General features: G+C 46.1%; 3 protein-coding genes across 5 annotated transcripts; 2 read left to right on the top strand and 1 right to left on the bottom strand.

The window, feature by feature from the left end:
• Positions 1 to 12: 12 nt before the first annotated feature.
• ERLEC1 (endoplasmic reticulum lectin 1) lies at positions 13 to 9,954 on the top strand. Its single transcript, XM_042895327.1, has 14 exons — positions 13 to 150; positions 222 to 326; positions 409 to 489; positions 1,334 to 1,411; positions 1,526 to 1,589; positions 3,060 to 3,100; positions 3,815 to 4,038; positions 5,476 to 5,605; positions 6,264 to 6,425; positions 7,778 to 7,837; positions 8,309 to 8,433; positions 8,800 to 8,877; positions 9,088 to 9,163; positions 9,653 to 9,954. Exons 1-14 carry the CDS (start codon positions 13 to 15, stop codon positions 9,722 to 9,724), a joined length of 1,434 nt encoding a protein of 477 aa, XP_042751261.1. The 3' UTR covers positions 9,725 to 9,954.
• Positions 9,955 to 13,134: 3,180 nt separating this feature from the next.
• GPR75 (G protein-coupled receptor 75) lies at positions 13,135 to 23,569 on the bottom strand. 2 transcript variants are annotated; one of them, XM_042895324.1, is made up of 3 exons: positions 20,666 to 23,569; positions 18,784 to 18,912; positions 13,135 to 15,669 (listed from the first exon to the last, which is right to left on the bottom strand). In XM_042895324.1, the coding sequence occupies exon 1, from the start codon at positions 23,567 to 23,569 to the stop codon at positions 21,959 to 21,961; it is 1,611 nt and encodes a 536-aa protein (XP_042751258.1). In that variant the 3' UTR covers positions 13,135 to 15,669; positions 18,784 to 18,912; positions 20,666 to 21,958. The 2 variants fall into 2 exon arrangements, with proteins under 2 accessions (XP_042751258.1, XP_042751260.1); XM_042895326.1 differs by lacking the exon at positions 13,135 to 15,669 and having other exon boundaries at positions 18,783 to 18,912.
• LOC122194335 (toll-like receptor 2) lies at positions 14,558 to 18,779 on the top strand. Of its 2 annotated transcripts, none has more exons than XM_042895323.1 (3): positions 14,558 to 14,798; positions 15,364 to 15,675; positions 16,109 to 18,779. In XM_042895323.1, the coding sequence occupies exons 2-3, from the start codon at positions 15,572 to 15,574 to the stop codon at positions 18,714 to 18,716; spliced, it is 2,712 nt and encodes a 903-aa protein (XP_042751257.1). In that variant the 5' UTR covers positions 14,558 to 14,798; positions 15,364 to 15,571; the 3' UTR covers positions 18,717 to 18,779. The 2 variants fall into 2 exon arrangements, with proteins under 2 accessions (XP_042751257.1, XP_042751256.1); XM_042895322.1 differs by having other exon boundaries at positions 15,468 to 15,675.
• Positions 23,570 to 23,716: the final 147 nt, after the last annotated feature.

The following is a 23,716-nucleotide window of genomic DNA, read 5'->3' on the forward strand; positions in this document are numbered from 1 at the left end:
CCGCGGGGCGGCATGAGGCGCTGCCGGCCCCGGGCGCTGCTGTGCGGGCTGCTGCTGGCGGCCGCGGTGGCGTCTGGCGGCCGCGCCCTCCCGCAGCTCAGCGACGACGTCCCGTTCCGGGTGAACTGGCCCGGCACCGAGCTGAGCCTGGTGCGTGCGGGCTGCGGGGCGGGAAGGGAAGGCCCGTTGGGAAGGCCCGAGTAACGCGCTGCCTTTTGCAGCCCACGACGGGCGTCCTGTACAGGGAGGACAACTACATCCTGATGACCACGGCGGACAAGGAGCGCTACAAGTGCGTGCTGCCGCTGACGGCGGGCGGCGCCGAGGTGAGCGGCTGTGCGCGGAGCCGGGGCGGGCGGCACCGCCGCTGCTCTCGGGTAACGAACCCAAACGGTCGCTCTTGTGTAGGAAGAAGAGAAGGACTACCGGGGCCCGGCGCCGGGAGAGCTGCTGGAGCCGCTGTTTAAGCAGAGCAGCTGTTCGTACAGGGTGAGCTTGGCGCCGGGCCGCGTTCGGGCGCGGTGTGTGGGACGTGCCGGCGGTGCGGCTCGGGATTCCTGCGCCAAAATCAGCTCTCCGTGATGCTGCGGCTTTGTTATCCTGATCTCACTGCTCAGTTCCCACCTAGAGGCCCGATGTATTCGTACCCCCGTCTCTTCTAACAGCGGTGTGAAGCTGTGGCTGTTAAGTGCTTATCTGCAGGAGTAAAGCGGCCGTGTGAGCTTTCCCACGCAGTTGCTGTAGAACAGGTGTTCCAGAAGAAGCGCTGAAGGCTCAAACCACACGTGCTCTGTGGCTCTGCCGTTTTCCGCTGCTCTGCCATCCCATTGGCAAGGCTCATGTCTTGTGAAAGAAGAACAGATAGCAAGCAGGCTGTGCTGAGCAGCACAGTGAGCCAGGTGTGGGTGTTGCACCCACAGAAGGTCCCACAGAGTGCTTGAGGAACAGAGTGGGTCAGGCCCAGCTGGCAAGCAGGATGACACATACAATGCATACAAACAGTTGCCTGAGCGGCTCGGTGCTGAGTCACCTCTGCTCACCCCAGTGGTTTTGCAGTAAACTCGGTCTTCACACCTGTTGTGGGTTTGTTTTTGTTTTTGCTTTATCTGTGCGAAAGCTGAGGGAGCTTTGTCCCTTTGTTTATCTGGAACCTTGAGAAAATGCTGAGGGAACGCTGAGACTGCTCACTCTGCTGTTATTTTTGAGGGTGCTTTCATCCACTAGTTTGGCCTGCATTTCATTGCTGCGAAAGCCAAGAACGTGAGGGGAGATGTTATTTTTTAGGAGTAGCGTGTCTAGACAGAATGTCACTTCTTTTGCTTTTCATTTTAAGATTGAATCTTACTGGACTTACGAGGTCTGCCATGGAAAACACATCCGCCAGTATCACGAGGAAAAAGAAACGGGGCAGGTGAGTTTCCTGCCATCTGGAGCTCCCAGCCTCCCTCTCACTGCTGGGAGCACGCAGAGCTCCTTTGAAGAAGTATGGAAAATGATAACGTTTTTAAGCTTCTTTTGCTTGTAGAAAATAAACATCCAAGAATACTATCTCGGGAATATGATGATGAAGACCCCATTATCTGAACCAGGTTTGTCTTAGGTTATTTTACTAATGCTCACGAGTTCTTTTGTTTTTAATTGCTATTATCTGAGAAAGACACTGTAGAAAAACTGACTCCCAGTGCAAAAAATAAAATAGTACAGTTCTGCAGATGGCTGTCTTTTTGAAAATGTGTTGTTTTCAGTGAATTCCTTTTCAGCACCTTGAAGTTATCCATCCTGTCAGTTTGCCATGCTGTCTAATTAATTACATCCATCGGCAATAGGAAGGGTCGGGAAAGAAAATACGTGGTAGAATAGATGGAAGCAATATGTGACAGATGAGTCTGTTTGATGTGTGACCTATTGCCCTTCTTTCTTTTTGGGTGGGAAGATGTCTTAACTGCTGTGAGCAATGGGCAGAGCATGTAGCATGTGTTGGGCTCAGCTGTTCTGTAATAAAACATGGGATGCCAACCCACACACTTGGAGCCTTTGCAGGTAGATATGATCCTTGGAATTGTTGGAGAGTGTTTGTTAGGGTTTCTGCCACAGACTTTCGGAAATAAGGGAGCTGAGCCCTGAGGTCAGATTACAGTCTAAAATAATTTTCTGAGTGCTTGCATTTTTGCCCAGGAATTCTTGTGGATGCCAAAAGTTCTGTGTTCACACCTGGCAATATCTGCTCCCCTTAGATACGGAGTATATTTGTTCAGAGAACTCTAAAAATTGACAAATTAATCATTCAGCAGAGTTGATGGAAACAAGAGAGTTTATTATTTTTAATTCTAGGCTAGCACATGAAAGGTGAGCACCACCTTTCTTCCTAAAATTAACCTTAGTGCCTTAATTCTGGGGGAGTTCTAGAGCCATTAATCCCAATTCTTCAAATTCCTGAGATCTTCAGTTATGGATCTTAGTCCTGAGAAGAAGCTGTGATGTTTGGCTTTTCTTAATGAGTTAGTCATAGTCTGTGTTGTCATTAATCCTGTGCAGAGGTAACTAATTTTCTTTAGAAGCTGCTCTATGAGATGTCTAAATTGAATTTAAGAATTATTTTGTGGAGAGGTTGCATGTGATGATGCTACAAGTTGTCATGTCTTCTAACACGTTGACTTTCTGTCTTCTCTGCTTGGGTGGCAGATTTTATTCTTTCTATGCTTCCCATGCAGGAATTCACACTACTCTTACACAATAAAACAGATGGTGTCTCAAAGTGTTGTGAGCTGAATCCACAGGTGTGATACAATAAACTCAGAACAGCAGAGCAGTGTTGCCTCTTGCTGATCTGTTCTGAATGGAGTCCAGACTTACTCCTGTTTTGTTGTCTTTGCTCTGGACCCCCAATCATTCTTTATTTCCTTTCTTCCTCTTCTGCACCTGCAAGTTGGTACAGTTGTCTGTTGGCAGCTTAATAACAAAGTACAAGTAAATAGACAGCGTATAAACCTTCCTGTGTGAGTTCACTTTATTTTGAGTTTACGGATTTTATGCTTATCTCATTCTTAATTATTCCCTAGATCAAGAAGAGAAGGAAAAGCCAAAAGAAAGCACAAAAGAGGCAAGTGAAAAACATCTGTTTTAACTTTTGCCATCATAGTAGAGGCATTCATACGTGATGAGATTGTATAAGTAGTTCCCTACCAAAATGAGTATAGAAAAATGAGACTTTCTGAGGTATAGAGTGGCTGTGTGACTGGAAGCCAACGAGTGCCTGTGCAATTAAACTCCCAGGTGTTGTTAACTTTCTGTTAGCCAAGCCAGCAGATGGTGTGGGATGCTGTAGGCTGGGTGTGTTGAAGGCTGCAGCACTGAAGCTGGATGGCTTCGCAGCAGGCCCTTGCAGGTTCTTCATGGCCTGGCACTGAGGTGAAGGCAGCACTCAGACCTGAGCTGACTCTGGCAGAGCTGCTCACTGCTCCTTATCTTGAGGCTGCAGGATGAACACAGCTGGCTTTGGAGCTCTTCCAAAACATCGCACCCAGCTGGGAAGCTTTCTTAGAACTGCAGCATTGGACAACCAGTGCACAGGAAGCAGCTGCTTTTGCAGTCAGGCTTGTCGTCAGGCCACACATGGTGCAGTGCATCTGTGCAGCACTGAGCTGGAGGCAGTAAGCCAGAATGTGTTTGGATGTTACAGTGAAACCAAGTCACCAAGCAGGGCTTTCAATTCAGGCTTGCTGACTCTGCAGTTCACTGCAATTCAGTGTTTGCTGTTTCAGAAGAATCAAAGGAGTTTTACTGCAATTCCTAACTCCTGCTTTCTTTCACACAGATACCCACAAAAAACATAGAAGGGCAGATGACTCCATACTATCCTGTAGAAATGGGAAATGGCACACCCTGCAGCTTGAGACAGAACCTCCCCAGATCAAGTACAGTCATGTACATCTGTCATCCAGAAGCTAAACATGAGATTCTTTCAGTAGCAGAAGTTACAACTTGTGAATATGAGGTGGTTATATTGACACCTCTGTTATGCAACCATCCTAAATATAGGTACAGTATTCAGATTGTGGCTAACTCCAAATTTGCATCAGCTGCCATGCATGTGTTTATATCAGCCTTCTGTCCACCTGTGCTTTCTGGTATGCAGCTGTGACACTTGTATGTACTTATTTTGGCAAGTACAGCTTTGCCAAGTCTTAAAAGCTTTCATCTTAAGCTGAGTCACACTTGCTTTTTGGAAGTCTGCTGGTTGACTCCATATGAGAAGCAGGTGGAAAGTACTTCATTTTTAACAGGTAAGTTTCTAACCTTGTCATTCTGGAGAAGTACAAACCAGGGCCTGAAGGCTGCAGGCAGATTAAGAATATCCAATCTCTTCTCTTAGCTGATGATTCCAAGCTCTTTGGGGATCATCTGCATGGTATTCAGATACTGCACGTTGTATGTGTGCCATATACGTGCACATAGACTTCAACTTCTGTATTTAACTTCAGAAAACAAGAGTATTGTCTTCAGCTAAACCTTAGTAAGACTTATTTTACCAGTTCTCTCAGCTTAGGGAGTTCCCACCTGTGCTTGTCTTGGTTTAGTGTCTTTGTTTCTGCTGTGTCACTCATTTTGCACATGAACAGTTCACAGTTTGTGTTATTTTCCAATCATCAGTTACTACTTCTTTTCACGTGGACGGATGTGTTACTAGTGCACTATCTGATGCACTTACTGCTGCACCTATGTTCTCTATCTGTACTGTATGTATCAGCAGAACTGAGTTGTTCTTCCATGTGATAAGAATACTGTCTTCAGCCACTAATCCCTGCCAGATGTGGAAGGATTTCTGGCCACTGGCAAGAAACACTTGAAAGTAAATACGACAGGCTATTTCCCAGTTGTATCATTTTAGTCAGCAAAGATGGATGGAGATGGCAGGCTTGGATTGCTGCTCAGTGTCAGCAGAGCTCACAGCAAACAAACCAACCTTGTTTGAAGGGCATTTTCCTGCAGTGTTCCCTGAGACTCCTCTGAGCAGTACTTCAGACACGGCAATCATTATCTTACCAGTGATGCAGCTCCAATAACTTAGCAGACAAATATCCATTGGAACTTCTTTGGTTACAGTTTCACTTTTTTAATGTTTTTTTTCTTTTTTAAGGATGCCTTGCCTTGTGTAAAGCAAGGAGACAGCTGTAACCCTGCTTCATCCTGCTGCTTCTCCTTTCTTGAGATGAGTTGCTTTCTGCATAGCTAGAAAGAATGTTAGAGGAATAATGGCTTATATGCATGGGAAAAAGACACGCATGCCCTATGCTTTATTTCTGTAGGAACTTACATTACTTGTAACTGTGAGAACATTGAGGCTTTAACCGTGATGATGTAACTGCAGGAAAGGAAATAACTGCCCCAAGGCAGTCAGAAATGTGGAAGAATAGAGAAAAGTGTGTTTTGTCTGTAAAGCATACTAAGTGATACATCCATACATCCTTCGGACAGGTTTAGGGCTTCCCCTGTGAATGACATCTTTTGCCAATCTCTGCCTGGATCCCCACTCAAACCCCATACTCTGGAACAACTGGAGAAACAGCAAGAAATGATGAAGATGCCTTTTAGAAGAGCTAAAGAGGTAGGTGGTTTGTTTTGTTTTGTTTTGAAAGCTTGATAGTGTTTACTGTTCATGTTACAATACACGTAACATGCAGCTCACTGGAACAGAGTCTTTTAATCTACATTAGGAGACCATGTCAGACTTTGGAACAGTCTGTAAGTTAGTTGCTTATTTATGTAGCTTACTTATTGGAAGGAAAACGTATCAGTTAAGTTTGGGCAACTGACTGAAAACTTCTGTAGCCTTGTTAACCTGCAGTTTGCAGAGTTGCTAAGATCCAGACTTGGAATTCAGCTGTGCATTTTGTCACTGCTTTCATGCTTTTTTGCACAGCTTTCCTCATGTAACAAGTAGTAAGTAATTTCCCGTAGTTGAGATGATTCTACAGGGGCCATGTATTGCACCAGGGGAGGTTCAGGTTGGACATAGGAACAACTTCTTCTGTGCAAGAGTGGTCAGCTGCTGGAGTGGGCTGCCCAGGGAGCTGGTGGAGTCACTGTCCTGAAGGTGTTGGAGAGCTGCTCAGATGTTGTTCTGGGGGATGTGGTTGAGTGGGGGAATATTGGTGGTAGGTGGGTCGTTGGGCTGGATGATCCTGGAGGCCTTTTCCAACCTTGGTGATGCTATGATTCCGTATTAAATCTATGTACTGTATTTGTTTGTACTTTAATTCCAGGAAGAGACACCTTCAACAAAGGAAGAGAAGTTTTCTTCCATTCATAAGCCTGTTGCTATTGGTAGCCATCAACTATTAACTGTAGGAACAACCCTCATCTCCAAACTGACTGACGACCAACTTATAAAGGAATTTCTCAGTGGCTCCTACTGCTTCCACGGGGTAAGAAATAAAAGCTCAATACAGTCAAATAGCTCCTCCTTAATTGCACATACCGTTTTGTAAGTGTGTATAAAATTTTTTTCCCTGTGAAATTAATCCATCAGTGAGAGGTGAGGGGGCCACACTGTTTCCTCATAACAGAAGAGGGCTGCCCAGAGTGGTGGTGGAGTCACCATCCGTGGTGGTGTTCAAGAAGCATTTAGATGCTGTACTAAGTGGGGAAGTACTGGTGGTAGGTGGATGGTTGGACTGGATGGTCTTGAGGTCTTTTCTGATGTTGGTGATTGTATGATTCTGGGATATTTCATTCAGCCTTAACTAGAAGTATCCTTCTGTGCTAAATTCAAGACCTATTTTTGTACAGTTCTTGCCCTGGATCTCTAAATATGCTGTCTTAGCTATGTCCAGCCTAGAGCATCTCAGTGTTGCATTGTGCTGTGGCAAATCCTTCCTTAAAGCCAGCCCTCCTATCTGTTTTCTGTCCTCTCTCCCAACCAAATACTGCAGTTATTTCTGTGTATGCAGTGGTGCTGTGGTGCTAGGTATAGGACTATTCTGTGTTTGAAGAGAAAAGCATATTTGGGGTATACATCTATAGCTTCCATTGGGATATGGAGAGCAGAGAGTTGGAAGTCTTACTGTTCACAAATGATATTTCTCTGACTTTCAGGTATTTAAGTAGATCCTCATTAAGTGATGCTTGCTTGGTTGTGCTGGGCTAAATGCAGAGTTGAAGAAATGGTACAGTTCTGCTATTATCTAAATAAAACCAGTGCATAACTTACAGAAACCACATCAAGTTATAACAGCACTCTTTCGCACATAATTGCATCAGTAAAGGGAAGATTTGTATACTCAGTTCTATGCTAGAAAGGTGTCTTCAGTTTTTTCTGTTGAAAACTGACTTAACTGAACAAATGGTGAAATGAGAGTAGATCATGAGAGTTGTGCTGATTTTGTTAATGAGAAAGCCAGAAAAGAACAGATAAAACATAAACAGCCACAGAGAAAAGGCATCTGAAGTTGTGCTGTTTGAAAGAGAAAACATTTCTTGAAAAGATGAATAGAGGGGATACAAGTAGTTTAAGGAATTTAGTCCTTTTGCAGCTGTTCTCATGAGTTCTCATAAAACTGAGGTCCTCTTTGCTTGAACTCCTCTATTCCAGCTCTTAACTGTGCCAGTCAATCTAATAAGGGTTTCTGTTTCAATGCAAATCAGGAATCAACGTTTCTGATTAATAGGTTTGGAGTTTTACAGCTAAAATAACCAGTGGTTTTGGGTCAGCAGGGAAATGGGAGTGGCTGTGTGGGGCTTTTGTTTTGGTTTAATGCTGAAATTATACCCCTCCTAGGGAGTTGGCTGGTGGAAGTATGAATTCTGCTACGGCAAGTACGTTCATCAGTATCATGAGGTATGTGCACGTAGTTCTGTGCTCTGCCGCTAGATGGCTGCGGGTGCGATGGGGAGGCTGGAGGACCCGTATTTGGCCTGAAAAAAGCAGCATCCTTTTCTTGGCTGATCAGCATTTTGGGTTTAAGAGCGTGGATTTCAGAACGTCAATCCTCAGTGCTGCAGGGTGACGTAGATACCGTGTCAGGCAGAGCACGGTGATAAGGAAAGCTGAAAAGGTGTCTGTCTTGTGGAAATGCTCTTCTGGTCATTGAAATACGTTTATCAGTTTACACGGCCTATATGGCTGTTCTGAAGAGACCATCAGCTTGAGCCTTGACCCTACAACATCATCCTTCATGGCTCATCCCAAATGCAAGAACGTGGCATGTGGACGGGAGCAGACTTGCTCTAGAGATGACACTCCACTCATTAAGACATCTTCACTGCTAAAATTACAGTACAAGATCACTGTCAGCCTTTCTTTTTTTAGGACAAGGAAAGTGGCAAGACTTCTGTGGTCGTGGGCACCTGGAACAAGGAGGAACACATTGAATGGTCCAGAAAGAATGCTGCTAGAACGTACTATCTTAAAGAAGATGGCACACAGACAGTTAGGTATGGTCACAGTCACTGAGATTACTGCTCTGGTTAGTTCCTGAGTTCCTCTCATATGTGTGGCAGAGAAAAATAAATGCCAACATCCACTTCGGCCACACATGAATATTTACTAATAGATAAGCTGTTACAAGCATGTTGATTTTTTCCCCCTAATCATCATGCCATGTCAAGAAAGATAATTTAAGACTGGATATGAGGCAGATTCTTCCAATAGTAAACAACTGTTTGCTCCTGTAATACTGAAATACATTATTTTACTTCTTTGTTATACATATTGAAGTTAAATGTTTGAAATTATACCATATTAAACAAATGAGCTCTGTGCATAAAAATTGTGTTTACTGTTTGCAAACTTTTGGGCAGGATGGTGTCTCATTTCTATGGAAATGGAGATGTTTGTGACTTAACTGACAAGCCACGGCAGGTGACAGTGAAATTGAAGTAAGTTAACTTTTTCTTTTTAGTAAACTGATGTTTTGTGTTTCTGCTTTCTCTTCCAGAAAGGAAAGTAGTATCTTTCTGCCTTTCACAAGGCTCAGAAAGCAGTGACTGTTAGCTGGGTTTGATAAAAAATGATGCTGATAGTAGGGAAATATATTTTATTTTTGTGCTTCTTAAATGCTAAAAACAGCAACATTTCTTTTTTTTCAGATGCAAAGAGTCTGATTCACCTCATGCTGTAACCATATATATGCTAGAGCCTCATTCTTGCCAATACATCCTTGGGGTATGTAAACACATTCTTGAATTTCCAAAGATCAGCTGCCACGTAGTGCAGGATATCTCAGGGTACATGTTCCACTTCATGGAAAGTGTGAGATCAGTTCTGACTTGATTGACTGCTTTTATTAGTCACAGAGTATGATTTGGTAGCTTTTTCTGCTCAAGTGACAAACTTCACAGCTGCCATCTGAAGCAGGGTTAGCAGTGCAGCCTGCCCCTGGCAGGGGAACATAGACACTGTCCAGAAAGACACATCAGGATTTCCAAATGCACTGAAAAATGCTGATGTCATTTCAGTGTTCTTAGCAAATCTGATGCAGGTGCTGCTCCATCTGGTCACCACTGGGCACCTTAAATATGCGACATGTGCTGCGCCTCCTCCCCTCAGGCAGCCCCCAACCTCAACCCCCAAGGTTGCCATTAACCTCTTGTAAAAGTTATTTCCCAGTTATTTCATATTTTCACACTTCAATTTTGATCTCGTGTGTTCAAGGTGGAATCTCCTGTCATCTGTAAAATTTTGGATACAGCAGATGAATACGGGCTCCTTTCAGTACCCAGCTAAAGAGCAGCACGGTCCATGAAGAAAGCCATACCCATCAGCATCCCAGCTGGCCTTTTCCACATTCACACCGTACCTGTGAGATGAGCGACCAGTACAGAAGTGTTCAGCCAACCAGCCTCACTCACCAGCAGATTTGTCCGAGATGAGGGACTCGTGAACCACTTTGTGTATAATTATGTGTATATAAGAGGTTATCGATAAACTTTTAACAATTAAAATCTTGTCTTGCATTCCTTGTTTGACTGGTGTGTGAGGCATTCTGCATCGATTGTCGTCATCATCGAGTTACAAATGACCACCTTTCAAAAGGCAAAATGGACACGGACTGGCTTCAAGAGAGGTGTTAACTGCCAACAGAAGGGAAAAGGGAAACCAGCACTTCTTGCAGAAGCCTTCAGCAGACACCCCAGCAATAATTAGTTGTTCTAATGCACTTAATTTGTCCAAACGCAAATGTTGCCTCAGTTTGACTGATGGAACCTGTATTAATATCACAGTCCTTTTGCCTCTTAACTTACTTTGTCCCTGTTCAGCTGTCACTGCTGCTTTTTAAGTCCCATTTATTTTGTTGTCTTTGTAGGTATTACTAACTTCACAGGGTTCATCTTAATGTATTTACTTTGCTGACCATTCCTACTGATGCGTACCAGAGTTGCTGTTCTGCTTGGGGAGCTAAAGTATAATACTAGATTGCTTTGCAGCAGCTGTCATGCAACATACCCCTAAAGATTTCCTTCCTTGAGAACACTGTAGGGCTGGCAGAAAGTTCCTTTGCTGCTTTTCCTGAGTGCCATATCCCTAACTTGTTTTGAGTGACCACAAACTGACCTTGTTCACAATAAACACACCAGATGACTTGTGTGTCCTTTGGTCACAGCCCTGCAGTAAGACTTGGCACGTGCACCATCCCGCTGAGAATCAAGGTTCCAACTGAGAAAGAACTTACTGAGTGCTTTCAGATACTTTCTATTGAGTTCTGCCATAATGAGCTTGGGAGTTGTGCAAGGTGTGCAATGATGCTGAGATGCACAGAAGCTGGGCAACACTTCAGTGCATAGCAATTGTGTGTTCTCAGTGTCTGGATTGCCATTAGTTTGTCAGCCTGCTGCAGGTTTCCTCTTTCCTACAGTTGTGCAAAGTGTAGGAGTTTCATAACTGATCTCGAGCGGAAATCCGCTGAGCATCTGGCATGTGGCTGGTCTGGTACTATCCAGAGTATCGAGTAAAGCTGGGACACTGTTGCAATTAGCAACTAAATTTACTCTCTTCACAGCAGAAGAGAACAAAGCAGCAGCACGATGATGGGCCATTTAGATGCAAAGTCATTCTTCCTGTTCACATCCTAATTTTGGATTGCCCGGTCCTGTTATGGCTAGGACAGGGGAAGAGGACTTGACTTAGCTAGATTTTGTAATGTTCCCTAAAGCACGAGGAAAATCATCCTTACATTTTAATCTCGTATTAAGCCAGCTTTTAGAAAACTAGAGGCATAAGAAGCAAAGACCAAACTTTAGATATTTAACTTTGTTTCCTTGAAGTATTCTAACTTGCCTGAACAGCCCGATCCTCTCACTGGGCATCCGGAACAGCCGCTAGCAATCTGGGCCCCCTACTGACCGAAGGCTGTCTTTACACGCGATTCAACGAGTTCGTGTCTGCAAGTGGGCAGTGCAGTGTGCGTAAGAACGTGGTCTCAGAAAGCGCAGATGATAGACAGGGGAAGAAAGTCTGCAGGCTCCAGCAGCATCTTCCCATACTGCCTGCATGGATGCCAAAGGTGGAACTGCAGTGTGAGTAGCTGCAACCAAAACGTCTTTAAACTACTTTGGGTACTCCCAGGTCAACATAACAGTAAGAAAATACAGTGTTTAGCTTTAGCTTCCTCTAATCTGTCTTGATAATGGGCCGGCTGACTCTTACTGAGGCTGCAGCAGCAGGTGGAAGTGTGAGACAGAACTGTGCGACCCCTGATGGCAGTTCTGAATTGAGGCTGCTCCATTTCTATTTACCTGCTTTTAGGAAAGTCAGCATCACGGTGGCTCAGTGCTGTGCAGAACCACAAAGCAGTGAGTGCTCGAGCCCCAGGCTGTATGTGTGGGGACCCTGTCAGACCTCGTCAGCATGTATTGGGTTAGGTCATATTCAAGGGAGGAGAAACCACAACAGACTAAAACCTATCTGCACATCTGTTTGTTGTGGTAGATTAGATGAGAGGAGAAGGTAAAGATAGATACGCTGCAGAATTTAAAGAATTCCACTTCCCCTCATAGCAGAGAAGTCCCCAGCACAGTGGGGAAGTGCAGCCTCTGTGACTAAGCAGCCACAGCACCTCAGCATGCCACTGAAACCAATGAAGTTCTGCTGCTATTTATGTGCTGTTGCCAAAACCACAAAATCCAGTTCTCCATATTCCTCAGCTTCTGCCACCCCTTGCAGGGAAGCAATGTCCTCACATATCCCTGCTCTGCACCCAACACACCTGCAAGCATAACACCATGACATCCAACCCTCTGGCTCTTGCCATTAGCGCTCTGCATTACACAACAAGGGCTTCACTGAACATCAAACACCAAAACGGTACCTGAGGCAACACCAGACTTACAACCAATTATTATTACAGGAAGAAAAAGCTTTGCCAGCAATGAGCAAAGCGCACTGCTGGATAACAAAGATGAAAAGTAAAGCACTAAGCTAAAGCTCAGGTAGCTGGGGCATTTTGCCTCCAAGAGACTAAGAGCCAAATCCATGCTGCACGTTGGTCTCACATTCCTCTGTCAGGACATCTCCTCTCCCAGGCAGCTCGTTCTGTCCAGCCACCACAGACTACCACTGATTATCTCTCCAACCAATTATTTATTGTGACAGGAACTGGGTGACAGGCCGGCACCTAAATTAACTGCTTTTGACCTGGGTTGTGCACGTCATTTACCTTTGCCAGTAAAGGTCAGCAGAGGGTCCTGACACCATCTGCTCCAGGCCCAGCAAGAGCAGTGCTGCACTACAGGTTTTTCCTGTGCTCACAGAAAACAAAGATTTTTTTTTCAAGTCATGAGAATTTCTTCACCCTGTCCTTAGTGAAAAGAACTACTGTGTGGTGCAACACCTCCCACACGACAGGGAAAGCCCAGCAGACAGCACAGGTTTCCTTACAAGTCCTTCAGGAAGGACCTGATTCCAACTCACAGAGATGAGGAACACTTTTCTTTTTTACGCTGCCCTGTATCTCCCCTGCTAACAGCTGAGTTGGGAAAGAACCAGTGTGGGAGGAGGAGGAGGAAAGATGTGCACCAAAAACCAAAGAGCACAACAGATCACGAGTTGATACTGCTGGAAGTAATTAATCCTAACATAAGCTTACGTTCTCATACATTTGAATCTGGAAGAAAAGCTCCTTCTTCAATGCTCTACTAAGCAGGCCCTAGGATGTGGAAGCCTCTCAGAACCAAAAAGAGGGAAAAATGAGCTTCCTTGGGTGTGCAGAAAGCACAAAGTGGAACTGGAGCTCTGTGGGTTCAGGGGCCGATCTGCTTAGATTTATGCCTGTGATGGTATGCAGGTTTGCACCTCAGCCTGAAAGGCATTTGATTCCTTCCTCATGTAAGAATCACCAGTGTGGAAAATAACTCAAACAGCAGACAGCAGTAATTACACCTACGTAATCTGCAATTAGTCAAAGGGAATTACATCAAAGGAAAGTAGATCTGTGAAAGTGAAACATGCCGCTTATTGAAGGTATTTATTTCAATGAGAAGAGCTCAAAGAATGAACTGTTTTATGCCCCAGAATACTAGATCCATCCACACAAAAAAAGATCATCAGCAATAAGCACCTAATGACGTTCCCCTCTCCCCAGCTTATCAGTACAAGAATGCTTCAAACTCACTTATGAGTCAGAAACTGGTGAACTCCTACAAAACCCAACCCATGTAGCACAGAGTCACTCACTTCCTGCTAGGACCTGCTAAAAAGCCATCAGGAGATGGAATTGGAATTTTATGTAGAAAGTAAGAGTCATATGATGAATGATCTTCCATCTCTACTCAAAGAGTGCTCAAACACAGCAGCCCTGAGCCTTCAGACAATAGGGATTCCTTTTAGAGCTAATTCCTAACTGCCATTCAAACTCACAAATAATTATCTGCATGACTGAAACAAGAAGCAGAGAGATTATTTATGTAAGACACCAGCACAGCTAGATACAGCTGAAAGGATGCAGTGGCTCAATGTGTGAGGCAAAACAGCCCCTGCAAAGTCTCACCTAGCTCAAGGGTCAAAATAAGACAATCAGGCTTGGAAACAGTTTTCTCAAGTGGTACAGAAACACGGGGTATTATTTTAACATTAACATTACAACACTAATACTTGGACTCCCCAAATCTGCCTCAGTTCTGCCTTCGGCCACACTTGCATTTTGCCTCATCACTCACACAGGGCTTTCTTGTGTGCTGCTGTTCCTCCACAATCCCCAAAACAGTCCTGTGCTGGAACACAGCCGGTCCATCTTCTCAAAGGAGGGGGCTACAGAGTGAGTTTCAAGAATTGAGTGGCTCCTTTCTGGTCAAGGAAGGAAGGCTCACCAGGGAGACGCAGCTATCTACAGGGGGTCACTGCAGGTTCAGTTCTGACGTCCAAAACGCTCTTGATTTCCTGTCTCCTGCTAAAGCAGGGAGGGATCTGTTTGGGCAAGGCACGGCTTCAGGGCAATTCCCACAGTCTGGCTGGGGAGGAAAGTGCTGGTCTGATTAGAAAGGGGATGCAAACAACCCTGGGGTTTTCCGGTCCCTCAGGTTCAGACAGGGAGCCTCAGGGCTATCATAAGAATTTCCAGTCACTGATGGTTACAAAAGAGTGGAAACATCATTAGGTTTTTTTAGAAGAAGCAGAGCAAATGACAGCACTCAGTGCCTTGTGCAATCTGTTGACTCCACCAACATCCTGAACCTGAGCGAGCTGTAAGCAGAGCACATCTTTAAAGGCAGCACTACAGACAAGAAGAAAATCTCCTGTTCTTTTCCCTGCTCAGACAGAAGCGAGGCTTCCAGCAGCAGCGTGACCAGCTCTCCCATTTCCAAATGTAAGTCCAATGACACTTATTTTTTCTTCCCCCTCCAGAAAGGCTGAGAACAGTACAGTGGGACATCCATTACAGAGTATTCTCTTGGTTCTCCTTTCTATCTTTATCATAACTGCAGCACGGCAGCAAAAATCCCAGAGAATACCTTGGGAGCAGGTCGTTGAGAGCGACCTCTAAACCTTAAATCAAGCAGCTCCCACGCTCCATTTCCCCCAGAAGCAATGGGCTCCCATTGGCAGGAAGGTTTCTTGCTGTGAGAAGGAGAACCCTGCCACACTCATGCCACAGCCTGTGCCACCCCACTGGCAGCACTACAAAAGCAGCAGTGGGACCGGGCAGTTCTGGAGGCTGCAGCAGGGCTGTGAGGAGAGTGGGCACTAGAAACACGAGGTAGGCTCTAACTGTCTCTCATCTGTAGGTGCTGTGCAAGGCTTTGACATCTTGGGGGTGGCTTACTGGTGTGGGGTGTTTAGTGGGACTGATCCTGGTTCTGGTCTTGGGGCTGGTTGAGGACTGAGGGCATATCTGGAAGGGCTTTGCCTTCCCTCTGCTTTCTTCTTCTCAGTCAAATGTGAGGATCCTGGCCTGGTAGCTGTGATGGCGGCTAAAAGGGGCTATGATAAGGCTCGATCACTCTGCTAATGGTGCACATTTCCACATAACAAATAGAAGACATGGAAGCGCATGATCCAGTGTGAGCAAACTCCAAGAAAGACGTGGGGCAGGAGAGGAGCCGAGCGGCGACCTTACCAGGCTCAGGGAAGTCTTCAGAGATGAGTGGGTCGGCAGGCAGTGACCTCTCCTGGTGCAGGATGCCACATCCAAATCCACCCATTTCATCTTCGGAGCCAGTTTTCTCTTTTTCTTCTTCCTGCAGGTAAGATTAAATCAATGTTCAGTGGTAAATTCAGTTGTGAGTCAGGATGAGAAGCGTGAAACCTGCAAACAGCATTTAGGAAAGCGCAATTCAGATTGCACAATGGGAAGCTGTTGCTGAGAAGGCTGCTTACAACCTGCCTGGGGAGGGGAAAAGGTTATTTTACAGCAGCAAACACTCAGATTCACTACAGTGATCTGAAATGCACAGTGCTGTACTTGAGATCCTTCTGACACCTCTTCTACTCCTGCCTCTTGAACAAAATAATGAAGCAGGACACGTTTTTGTGTGGATAACAAGGGATTCAGATGTGACTAGTGAAGCAATTTATGTGCTTGCCCATAAAGTAGGATTATTTAACATATTTAAAGGATACTCGTTGATGCAATGTAGAGCATAGTATAATGATGGATTTTACATTTCTTTTCTCTAGGATGAGGACCCTTATTGGAAGTCTTTATTTCTACTTCATTTCTTTCTTATTCAGTAGAGCCAATGGATTCCTAACTCAGAGAACATCTCCAATGTCTTCCTTCCCATTTTATAACTACTCTTACTTCAACCTCACTTCTGTATCAGAAGCACAAGCTCCCAAAACAGCAAGAGCTCTCAACTTCTCACATAATGCAATTGAAAAAATAACCCAAAGAGACTTTGAAGGTTTTGATGTACTGGAAGCTTTGGACCTTTCCTACAATCACATTAAGGACATTGAACTCGGTGCATTTGAGAACCTGCTCAGCCTTGTTTCTGTGGATTTATCATTTAATGATGAGAATCTTCTGGTATCTGATCTTGCACCTCACCTGAAACTCATACCAACCAGTGGGGCCTCAGGACCTTCACAGACTTATATGTATTTTCAAAAATCAGCAGAGGCTGCTCTGGAGCCTTCTACACCAGCTGAACTGCTGCCACATTTGGAAGATCCATCCAATCCAGGAGATGTTAGCCCAAGGTTCAGACGAAGAAGAGCAGAGGAAAATACAACCTCCCCTCCAGCAGCCACGCTGAGGCCTGACGTGTGTGGAGCACCAATCAATGGGTTGCTTGACCTATCAAGGACCAAACTGTCTAATGAAGAGCTGGAAGCAAAACTGGATGCAGACCTCTGCCAAGCTAAGCTGGGTGCTGTTTTGGAGTTTAACATTAGTCACAGCGACCTGGAAATGGATCTTCTATCTCTGTTCGTCCTGTTTTTGCCAATGAAAGACATACGGTCCGTTGATGCAAGCTACAACAAAATAACAATTAACAACATAGACGTTGAAGCAATCTGTCGCTTCCCATTTAGCAACTTTTCATTTCTAAATATCAGCAACAATCCCATAAACAGGTTGGAAACGATGTGTCTCCCTCCAACCATCAGGGTCATCGATTTGTCCTTCACAAACATCAGTACAATACCTGCGAATTTTGCTAAAAAGTTATCTAAACTGGAACGTCTGTATGTTCAAGGAAATCAGCTCATATACACCGTACGTCCAGACAGCCCCAGCGCAGCCACAAGGCCTCCCCCTGGAACTGTACATATCAGTGCCATTTCCTTTGTCAGAAACCAGGCTGGTACGCCCATCGAAAGCCTTCCAGAGAGAGTGAAGCACCTGAAAGTGTCCAACTGCTCCATTGTAGAACTTCCAGAATGGTTTGCCAACAGAATGCAACAACTGCTATTTCTGGATCTCAGCAGCAATCGCATTTCCATGCTTCCTGACTTACCAATCTCTCTGCAGCACCTCGACATAAGCAACAGCGATATTAAGATGATACCCCCTAGCTTTAAATCTCTCTCCAACTTAACCGTATTTAACATTCAAAACAATAAAATTACAGATATGCATCCTGAATACTTCCCGTCAACTTTAACAACATGCGATATTAGTAAAAACAAGTTGAAGGTGCTGGCATTAACCGAAGCCCTAGAGAACCTCGAATCGCTTAACGTCTCTGGAAACCTCATAACCAGACTGGAACCCGCCAGCCAACTTTCTGCACTCACTAACCTGGACAGCAGTCACAACCTGATTTCAGAACTCCCCGACCACTTTGGGCGAGCTCTCCCGATGCTGAAGCATTTCAATTTATCAGGGAATAAGATCTCCTTCCTGCAGCGCGGCTCCCTCCCAGCTTCTCTGCAGGAGCTGGACATCAGCGACAACGCCATCACTACCATCGTGCAGGATACTTTTGGACAGCTAACGAGTCTGAGTGTTCTGACTGTTCAAGGCAGACATTTCTTTTGTAACTGTGACTTGTACTGGTTTGTAAACGTCTACATCCATAACCCACATTTGCAGATAAATGGCAAAGATGAACTCAGGTGCAGCTTCCCACCAGACAGGCGGGGCTCGCTGGTGAAGAGCAGTAATCTCACACTTCTGCACTGCTCCCTGGGCATTCAGATGGCCATTACAGCCTCTGTGGCCATCCTGGTTGTTCTGGTGCTAACTGGCTTATGTTGGCGCTTTGATGGGCTGTGGTATGTGAGAATGGGCTGGTACTGGTGTATGGCAAAGAGGAAGCAGTACAAGAAGAGGCCAGAAAACAAGCCCTTCGATGCCTTCATTTCATACAGCGAGCACGATGCAGACTGGACAAAAGAGAATCTACTGAAAAAACTGGAAACTGACGGATTCAAGATATGTTATCACGAAAGAGATTTCAAACCAGGGCATCCTGTACTTGGCAACATTTTTTACTGCATAGAGAACAGCCATAAAGTCCTTTTTGTTCTCTCTCCCAGTTTCGTAAATAGCTGCTGGTGTCAGTATGAACTGTATTTTGCTGAACATCGGGTCCTGGATGAAAATCAGGACTCCCTCATTATGATAGTGCTGGAAGACCTCCCGCCCAACAGCGTGCCTCAGAAGTTCAGCAAACTCAGAAAGCTGCTGAAAAGAAAAACCTACTTAAAGTGGAGCCCCGAAGAACACAAACAGAGGATTTTCTGGCATCAGCTGGCAGCTGTGCTAAAAACAACAAACGAACCGCTGGTGAGAGCGGAAAATGGACCCAATGAGGATATGATTGAGATGGAATGAGAGATGAGGACTTACACAGACTGTGCCTGGAAAGTCAGCAGTCAAATAAAAGTGTTTCCATGATTACCTTCTGCAAAGCCTGCTGTGTTGTTATCCAGAGGGCTGAGACCCGAGCCCTGCTGAACAGCCTTTCATTTCTGGGCGCTTGATTTTCTTCAGCTATTACTAGCATTTCTTAAAATGTTGTGGTTGGCACCTGAAAGGAAGAACAGCTTGAGTCACACTGCAGATCCTAACTACCTTTTGGAGATTACTGCAGTAATAATGAAAAGTAGTGTCATTCAAATACAACGTGCTTCAGATTCTTAAATCTAGTACAGCTTCAGATAGAATGCACCAGGATTACAGCCAAGAAAAACACAAGCTGTAATAGTACACAGGTAAAAATTTCCTCCTGTGGTTTGGCACAAAAAGATTAAAGTCAGTGTAGCCACCTGAGAGATGCAAACGCAAATCCATGGTGCTGCCTCACTTGGGTACGTGGTGGAAGAGAACAGACTTACAAATCTTTCAAAACTGCAGGCCAACATTAGAACCAGACAACCAAGAACAAGCTAGCAGAGTATGCCAGCCTGTACTGTTAAATAATCGGTGTTTTATCTAAATGCTGTTACCACAAACCTCTGAAGAACAGGCAAGAAAATTCTGTATAATAATATTATAATAATAGGTTTAAGAAAATTTCACTTGACACAATCAGCCTAATCCATTTCATATCATTTCGGTGCTACCTCTGCCTAGTCACCACCATCACCTAACGCTACTTACTTACATTATATGAAAAAATACAAGAATGATCAGCTATCTAACACATTCCACATTCAAGCGAGAAAAACAGGTCCTGGCAGGAAAGAACTATCAGCTGCGAACAGATCATTTGGTGCAGCACAATCTGGACTCGTTTGTAAGATGAGCAAACCCAAACCACCGATCTTTACTTGGCTGGTTCTGATAGTCCAAGTGGGCTAAAGAAAAGAAAAGACTAGATATACCACAGGAGAGTCTACAGGAAGTCATTTTCGTTGTACAACTGATTACTTCAGTTTAAATTGTGCTTGGAAGAAATTGTGGCTATGTATTTTCAAAATGAAATCACTCTTCTATTTACTACATCCATAAACCTCCTCCAAAAAGACAGTTATTAAATGGAATCAAAACCTTAAATCAGATATTGCTTGAATGAAGTTGTTATACTTGCCTATCACAGACATATGAACACATCGGCTGCTTTAGGAGCACGGCTGGCACCAGGGGTTAAGCAGAACAGTAACACAAGGTGCTTGATAGGGACTTAATTTCCTTTGCCTTAATTACATTTCACATAAAGGAATTAAAAGCTCCCTCTGTCCCAAAGCTGTACCCTCTCCTCTTTACTCCCACATGAACATTCAGTGCAAATCACTTCAGTGAACTCCTTTTGTGAATAAGGCAAGAAGGAGTTCATCTCCTGTCGTGGGACAAAGTTCAGGAGACCCAAGACAAACGCATGGTATGGAAGTGTGCATACATACAGCAGACTCAAAAACTTCATGTTCCACGCTTCATGTCCAAACCAGTCTTAATGTCTATCTTAAACCCCCACAAGGTCCATCCCAGGCCCTGCCCTACATTCTGCAATATGAGATGGTCCCATGTATTTTTACCTCCAAATTCAGAGAAATACAAAGAGAGAAAAAAGCAAACAACGCATCTTTTGAACACCTTTTGTAATTACGTCAGTAAGAACCACGTCTGGGCAGGGGGAAAACTTACTGAAATCATTTCCATTTTACACTGGTATTAGAAAGTTGTCTGCGTTCATTTTATTGCAATAAAGCCGCACTGAATTATTCAAAGTGAACTAAAATTCCGAGTGCTAAACAAAGAGCAGTGTTCACAAACTAACAGCCTTCCAGGAAAATCCTGAAAACAGCTGGGTTAACAAACAGCCCAAACCAACGACGACTCACACGCAGCAATGAGGCGAACGGTTCATCTTCCCATCGCGACCATTTTGTTGAAGGGCTGCCATTCTCCCACCACTGGCACCAGAACTCTTGGCACGGTCGCTCTGGAGATACCACAGCTCTCCTGAAGCCAACAGCAGCTGAGGGGCGACTGCTTGCTTGGAAAAGATCTGTCTGCTCAAAGCAGTGACTGTCCGGAATTTAAACGCCTGCAGATGATTCCAGTTGACAAGGAGGTCCCACAACACACTGCACGACACCAGTGGGTGGATTTATAAAAAATACTTCAGTTGTTTGCTCACAGTGTGAACCACCAGATAAAGAGTATCAGTAGACATATTAAACTTCAAATCAAACTGACATCGCAGGACGAGGCCAAAGCCTTGTAGTGGCCTGGCTCCTCCAACAACTTGGTACTCTTGCTCTAAAAGTTGTTCATAGCTCTCAGGAATGTCTCGGCCAAACTCCTCTACTTCCCACTCTTAAATAAAACCACAGACAAAGAGCTACCAGCAACACCAGAACAGATTAGAATATTCCAGAAGTGACTGCATTATTAACAGGAGGCAGTTCTGTAATACTGCAATATTCAGCCCTATCCTCAAATAAAACCTATAATTCATACTGGGCAGTTATTTCTATCAGATGAAAAGCACTTGGCTGAATGCATTATTTTGGGATATACAATGGCACCAATCCTTACAATAAATGTACAGTGGAAATCAGTACGTATACTTCAGAGGTTCATTATGGCACCACAACTCTTCTCCCCAGTCCCCTCCTGGTGGCAATACATCACTGTCTGTCAAACCCTCTTGCTCCAGGAAGCTGAAATTCACAGAGATTTCGGTGCTGCTGACACTTGCTACATCAAAACACCACCAATCCTTGTGACCTTCAGCAAATGGAAATTTAAACCAGAGCATTACCAAGCATCCTCCCAACTCTTCCTTCCTGAAAATATGGCAAGTATGCACTTCAACAGACAACACTCCTGGCGCAGCCTCAGATTGTTCTCTGAGATATTTTGCCTCATAATGTAATCAATCAGATGTCATCGAGTAACAATTCGAAATCCAAGCCTAAAATGTTGCCCTTTCTGATTTGACAGAGAAATTCAAGAAAAAGCCACGGAAGTAATTTTCTAGTATTCACTTCAAATGCATGTAGCCGGATGTTAACACTACTGTTTTGGTTTTTTTAAGCTGGGAGCAGTACAGCAATACCATTGAGTTTAGAACTCCAACAGTGATGGGCATCCCCTAAATGAGCTAGATCAGACCTGCTTTCTCAAGGTTACACTGAGGGTACGGGTATCGGCTTGGTCGAAGCGCTGCCACAGTCTTGCACCAGGTCGGTGGTGGTGTGGTAGTGCATGGCAATGTAGGATTTGGTGAAGCCAAAAGTTGAGTTCACCGGCTGCAAGCTATTCGGGGTGCTCGCCTCCTGGGAAGGGCTGCTGTTGTAGATACTGTAATAGGGCTCGATGCGAGTGTTCATGGGGGTTGAGCTGCTCTGCCCATAGTGCTGATGTCCGTAGGATGCCTTGGGACTCAGCACGCTCTCCTTGGAATGACTGGGACCGCAAGCTTGGTCCACAAACTTTTTCTGAGGCTTAGGAGACAACACGTACGCTGAATTGGTCTCATGGTGGGACGACTTGTTCCTGTTGACTTCCAGGCTGCCTTTGCCCATGGCTCGAAGCCTCGTCTTCTGCTTGCAGCAGAAAAAGACAAGGGATAGGTACTGCAGGCACCACAGGGCTCGTCTCCGAAGTCCGGCGCTGTTGCGGGAATATATAAAAGGGTTTAACCCAGATTTGAAAAAAATGAGGGTAAATCCACACAGCTCAAACTGATAGAGCACAAAGCTGCCGCTGCCGGACAGCATGTCCTGCACCAAAGAGATACCCAGGGGCAGGCAGCACACCAAGACGGAGAGCACGATGACAACACACGTCACCACCGCCCTGGAATCTTTGGCTGCGGACAGGTTGACAGCCGGCATGAGCTGCAGCCGGCCGGTGGCTGACGGCTGGCCCAGGTGCATCGCGTAGCTGTGAGCCTGGCCGTGCTGCGGCTTGCCGGAGCCCCAGTTCCTGTACAGGGCGGGCAAGGCGTTCTGCCCGGCCCCAGCGGCCGGCGGCCCCACGAAGGGCTGGGGTCCAGAGGCGCCCACGGCCACCGCAGGCGGGCACTTCCTCACCTGCGCGTTCCTCCGCAGGGCCTGGGCGATCATGACGTAGGAGACAGACACCACGGCCACACAGCAGATGAAGTCGGTGACGTAGAGGTAAAGGATGACCTTCCCATCCCCGCGGGCGAAGCTGGACATGGGCAGGCAGAGCCGGGAGCCACGGGTTCTCAAGGTGGCCATGGTGGCCAGGGTGAAGCTGGCGGCCCAGAGCAGCGCGGCGAGCAGCAGCGTGCAGGGGAATGGTGCGGCGCGGTGCGGCTGCTTGCCCAGCACCATGCGCAGGCGGTGCAGGGCGATCACCGCCACCGTCTTCAGAGACATGATGATGAAGCCGGAGCTGGTGAGGTGGAAGGCAAAGCAGAAGGCGGCCGGCACGCCTCGGGCCGGGTCGAAGAAGAGAACGAAGGCGAACATGGGGGCGGCCACCCCGCAGATGAACAGGTCGCAGAAGGAGAGGTTGAGGATCATGAAGTCGAAGTTGGTCCTGAATTTCCTGAGGGCCGGGTCGAAGAAGGACAAGAAGACGATGAGGTTGCCGTAGGAGCCCAGGCAGAAAACGAGGGCCAGCAGCGAGGCGCAGGCCGCCAGGGTGGCGGTGTGGGTGCCCTCCCGCAGCCCCGCGGCGGCGCTGCCGTTCCCGCCCAGTGGCAGCAGCGCGGCGGAGGGGGGCTCCTCCTCGCCCCCCGCCGGCAGCCGCCCCGACGCGTTCATCTCCGCCCGCCGCCTCGGCGAGGCCGCGGCCGGCCCGCGGCGGGGCCGCTCTCCCGCCGCCCCGCAAAGCGCGCGCGGCCGCGCCACCGCCGCCGCTCCCTCAGGGCTGCCCCCGACATGGCGCCGCCCGCCCCGCCATGGCGCCCG

Source organism: Lagopus leucura, unplaced genomic scaffold (genome assembly GCF_019238085.1).
Source record: "Lagopus leucura isolate 7727_CA_CO unplaced genomic scaffold, USGS_WTPT01 Super-Scaffold_73, whole genome shotgun sequence".
Classification (NCBI taxonomy): domain Eukaryota; kingdom Metazoa; phylum Chordata; class Aves; order Galliformes; family Phasianidae; genus Lagopus; species Lagopus leucura.

What these genes read in the sequence shown, in the direction of transcription:
- ERLEC1 (XM_042895327.1), top strand. Translation starts at nt 13, where the DNA reads ATGAGGCGCTGCCGGCCCCGGGCGCTGCTGTGCGGGCTGCTGCTGGCG. An exon ending in CAAAAGAAAGCACAAAAGAG is followed by an intron (nt 3,101 to 3,814) that starts GCAAGTGAAAAA and finishes TCTTTCACACAG; the next exon opens with ATACCCACAAAAAACATAGA. An exon ending in GATGGCACACAGACAGTTAG is followed by an intron (nt 8,434 to 8,799) that starts GTATGGTCACAG and finishes ACTTTTGGGCAG; the next exon opens with GATGGTGTCTCATTTCTATG.
- LOC122194335 (XM_042895323.1), top strand. Translation starts at nt 15,572, where the DNA reads ATGAGTGGGTCGGCAGGCAGTGACCTCTCCTGGTGCAGGATGCCACAT. An exon ending in TCTTTTTCTTCTTCCTGCAG is followed by an intron (nt 15,676 to 16,108) that starts GTAAGATTAAAT and finishes TCTTTTCTCTAG; the next exon opens with GATGAGGACCCTTATTGGAA.
- GPR75 (XM_042895324.1), bottom strand. Translation starts at nt 23,569, where the DNA reads ATGAACGCGTCGGGGCGGCTGCCGGCGGGGGGCGAGGAGGAGCCCCCC.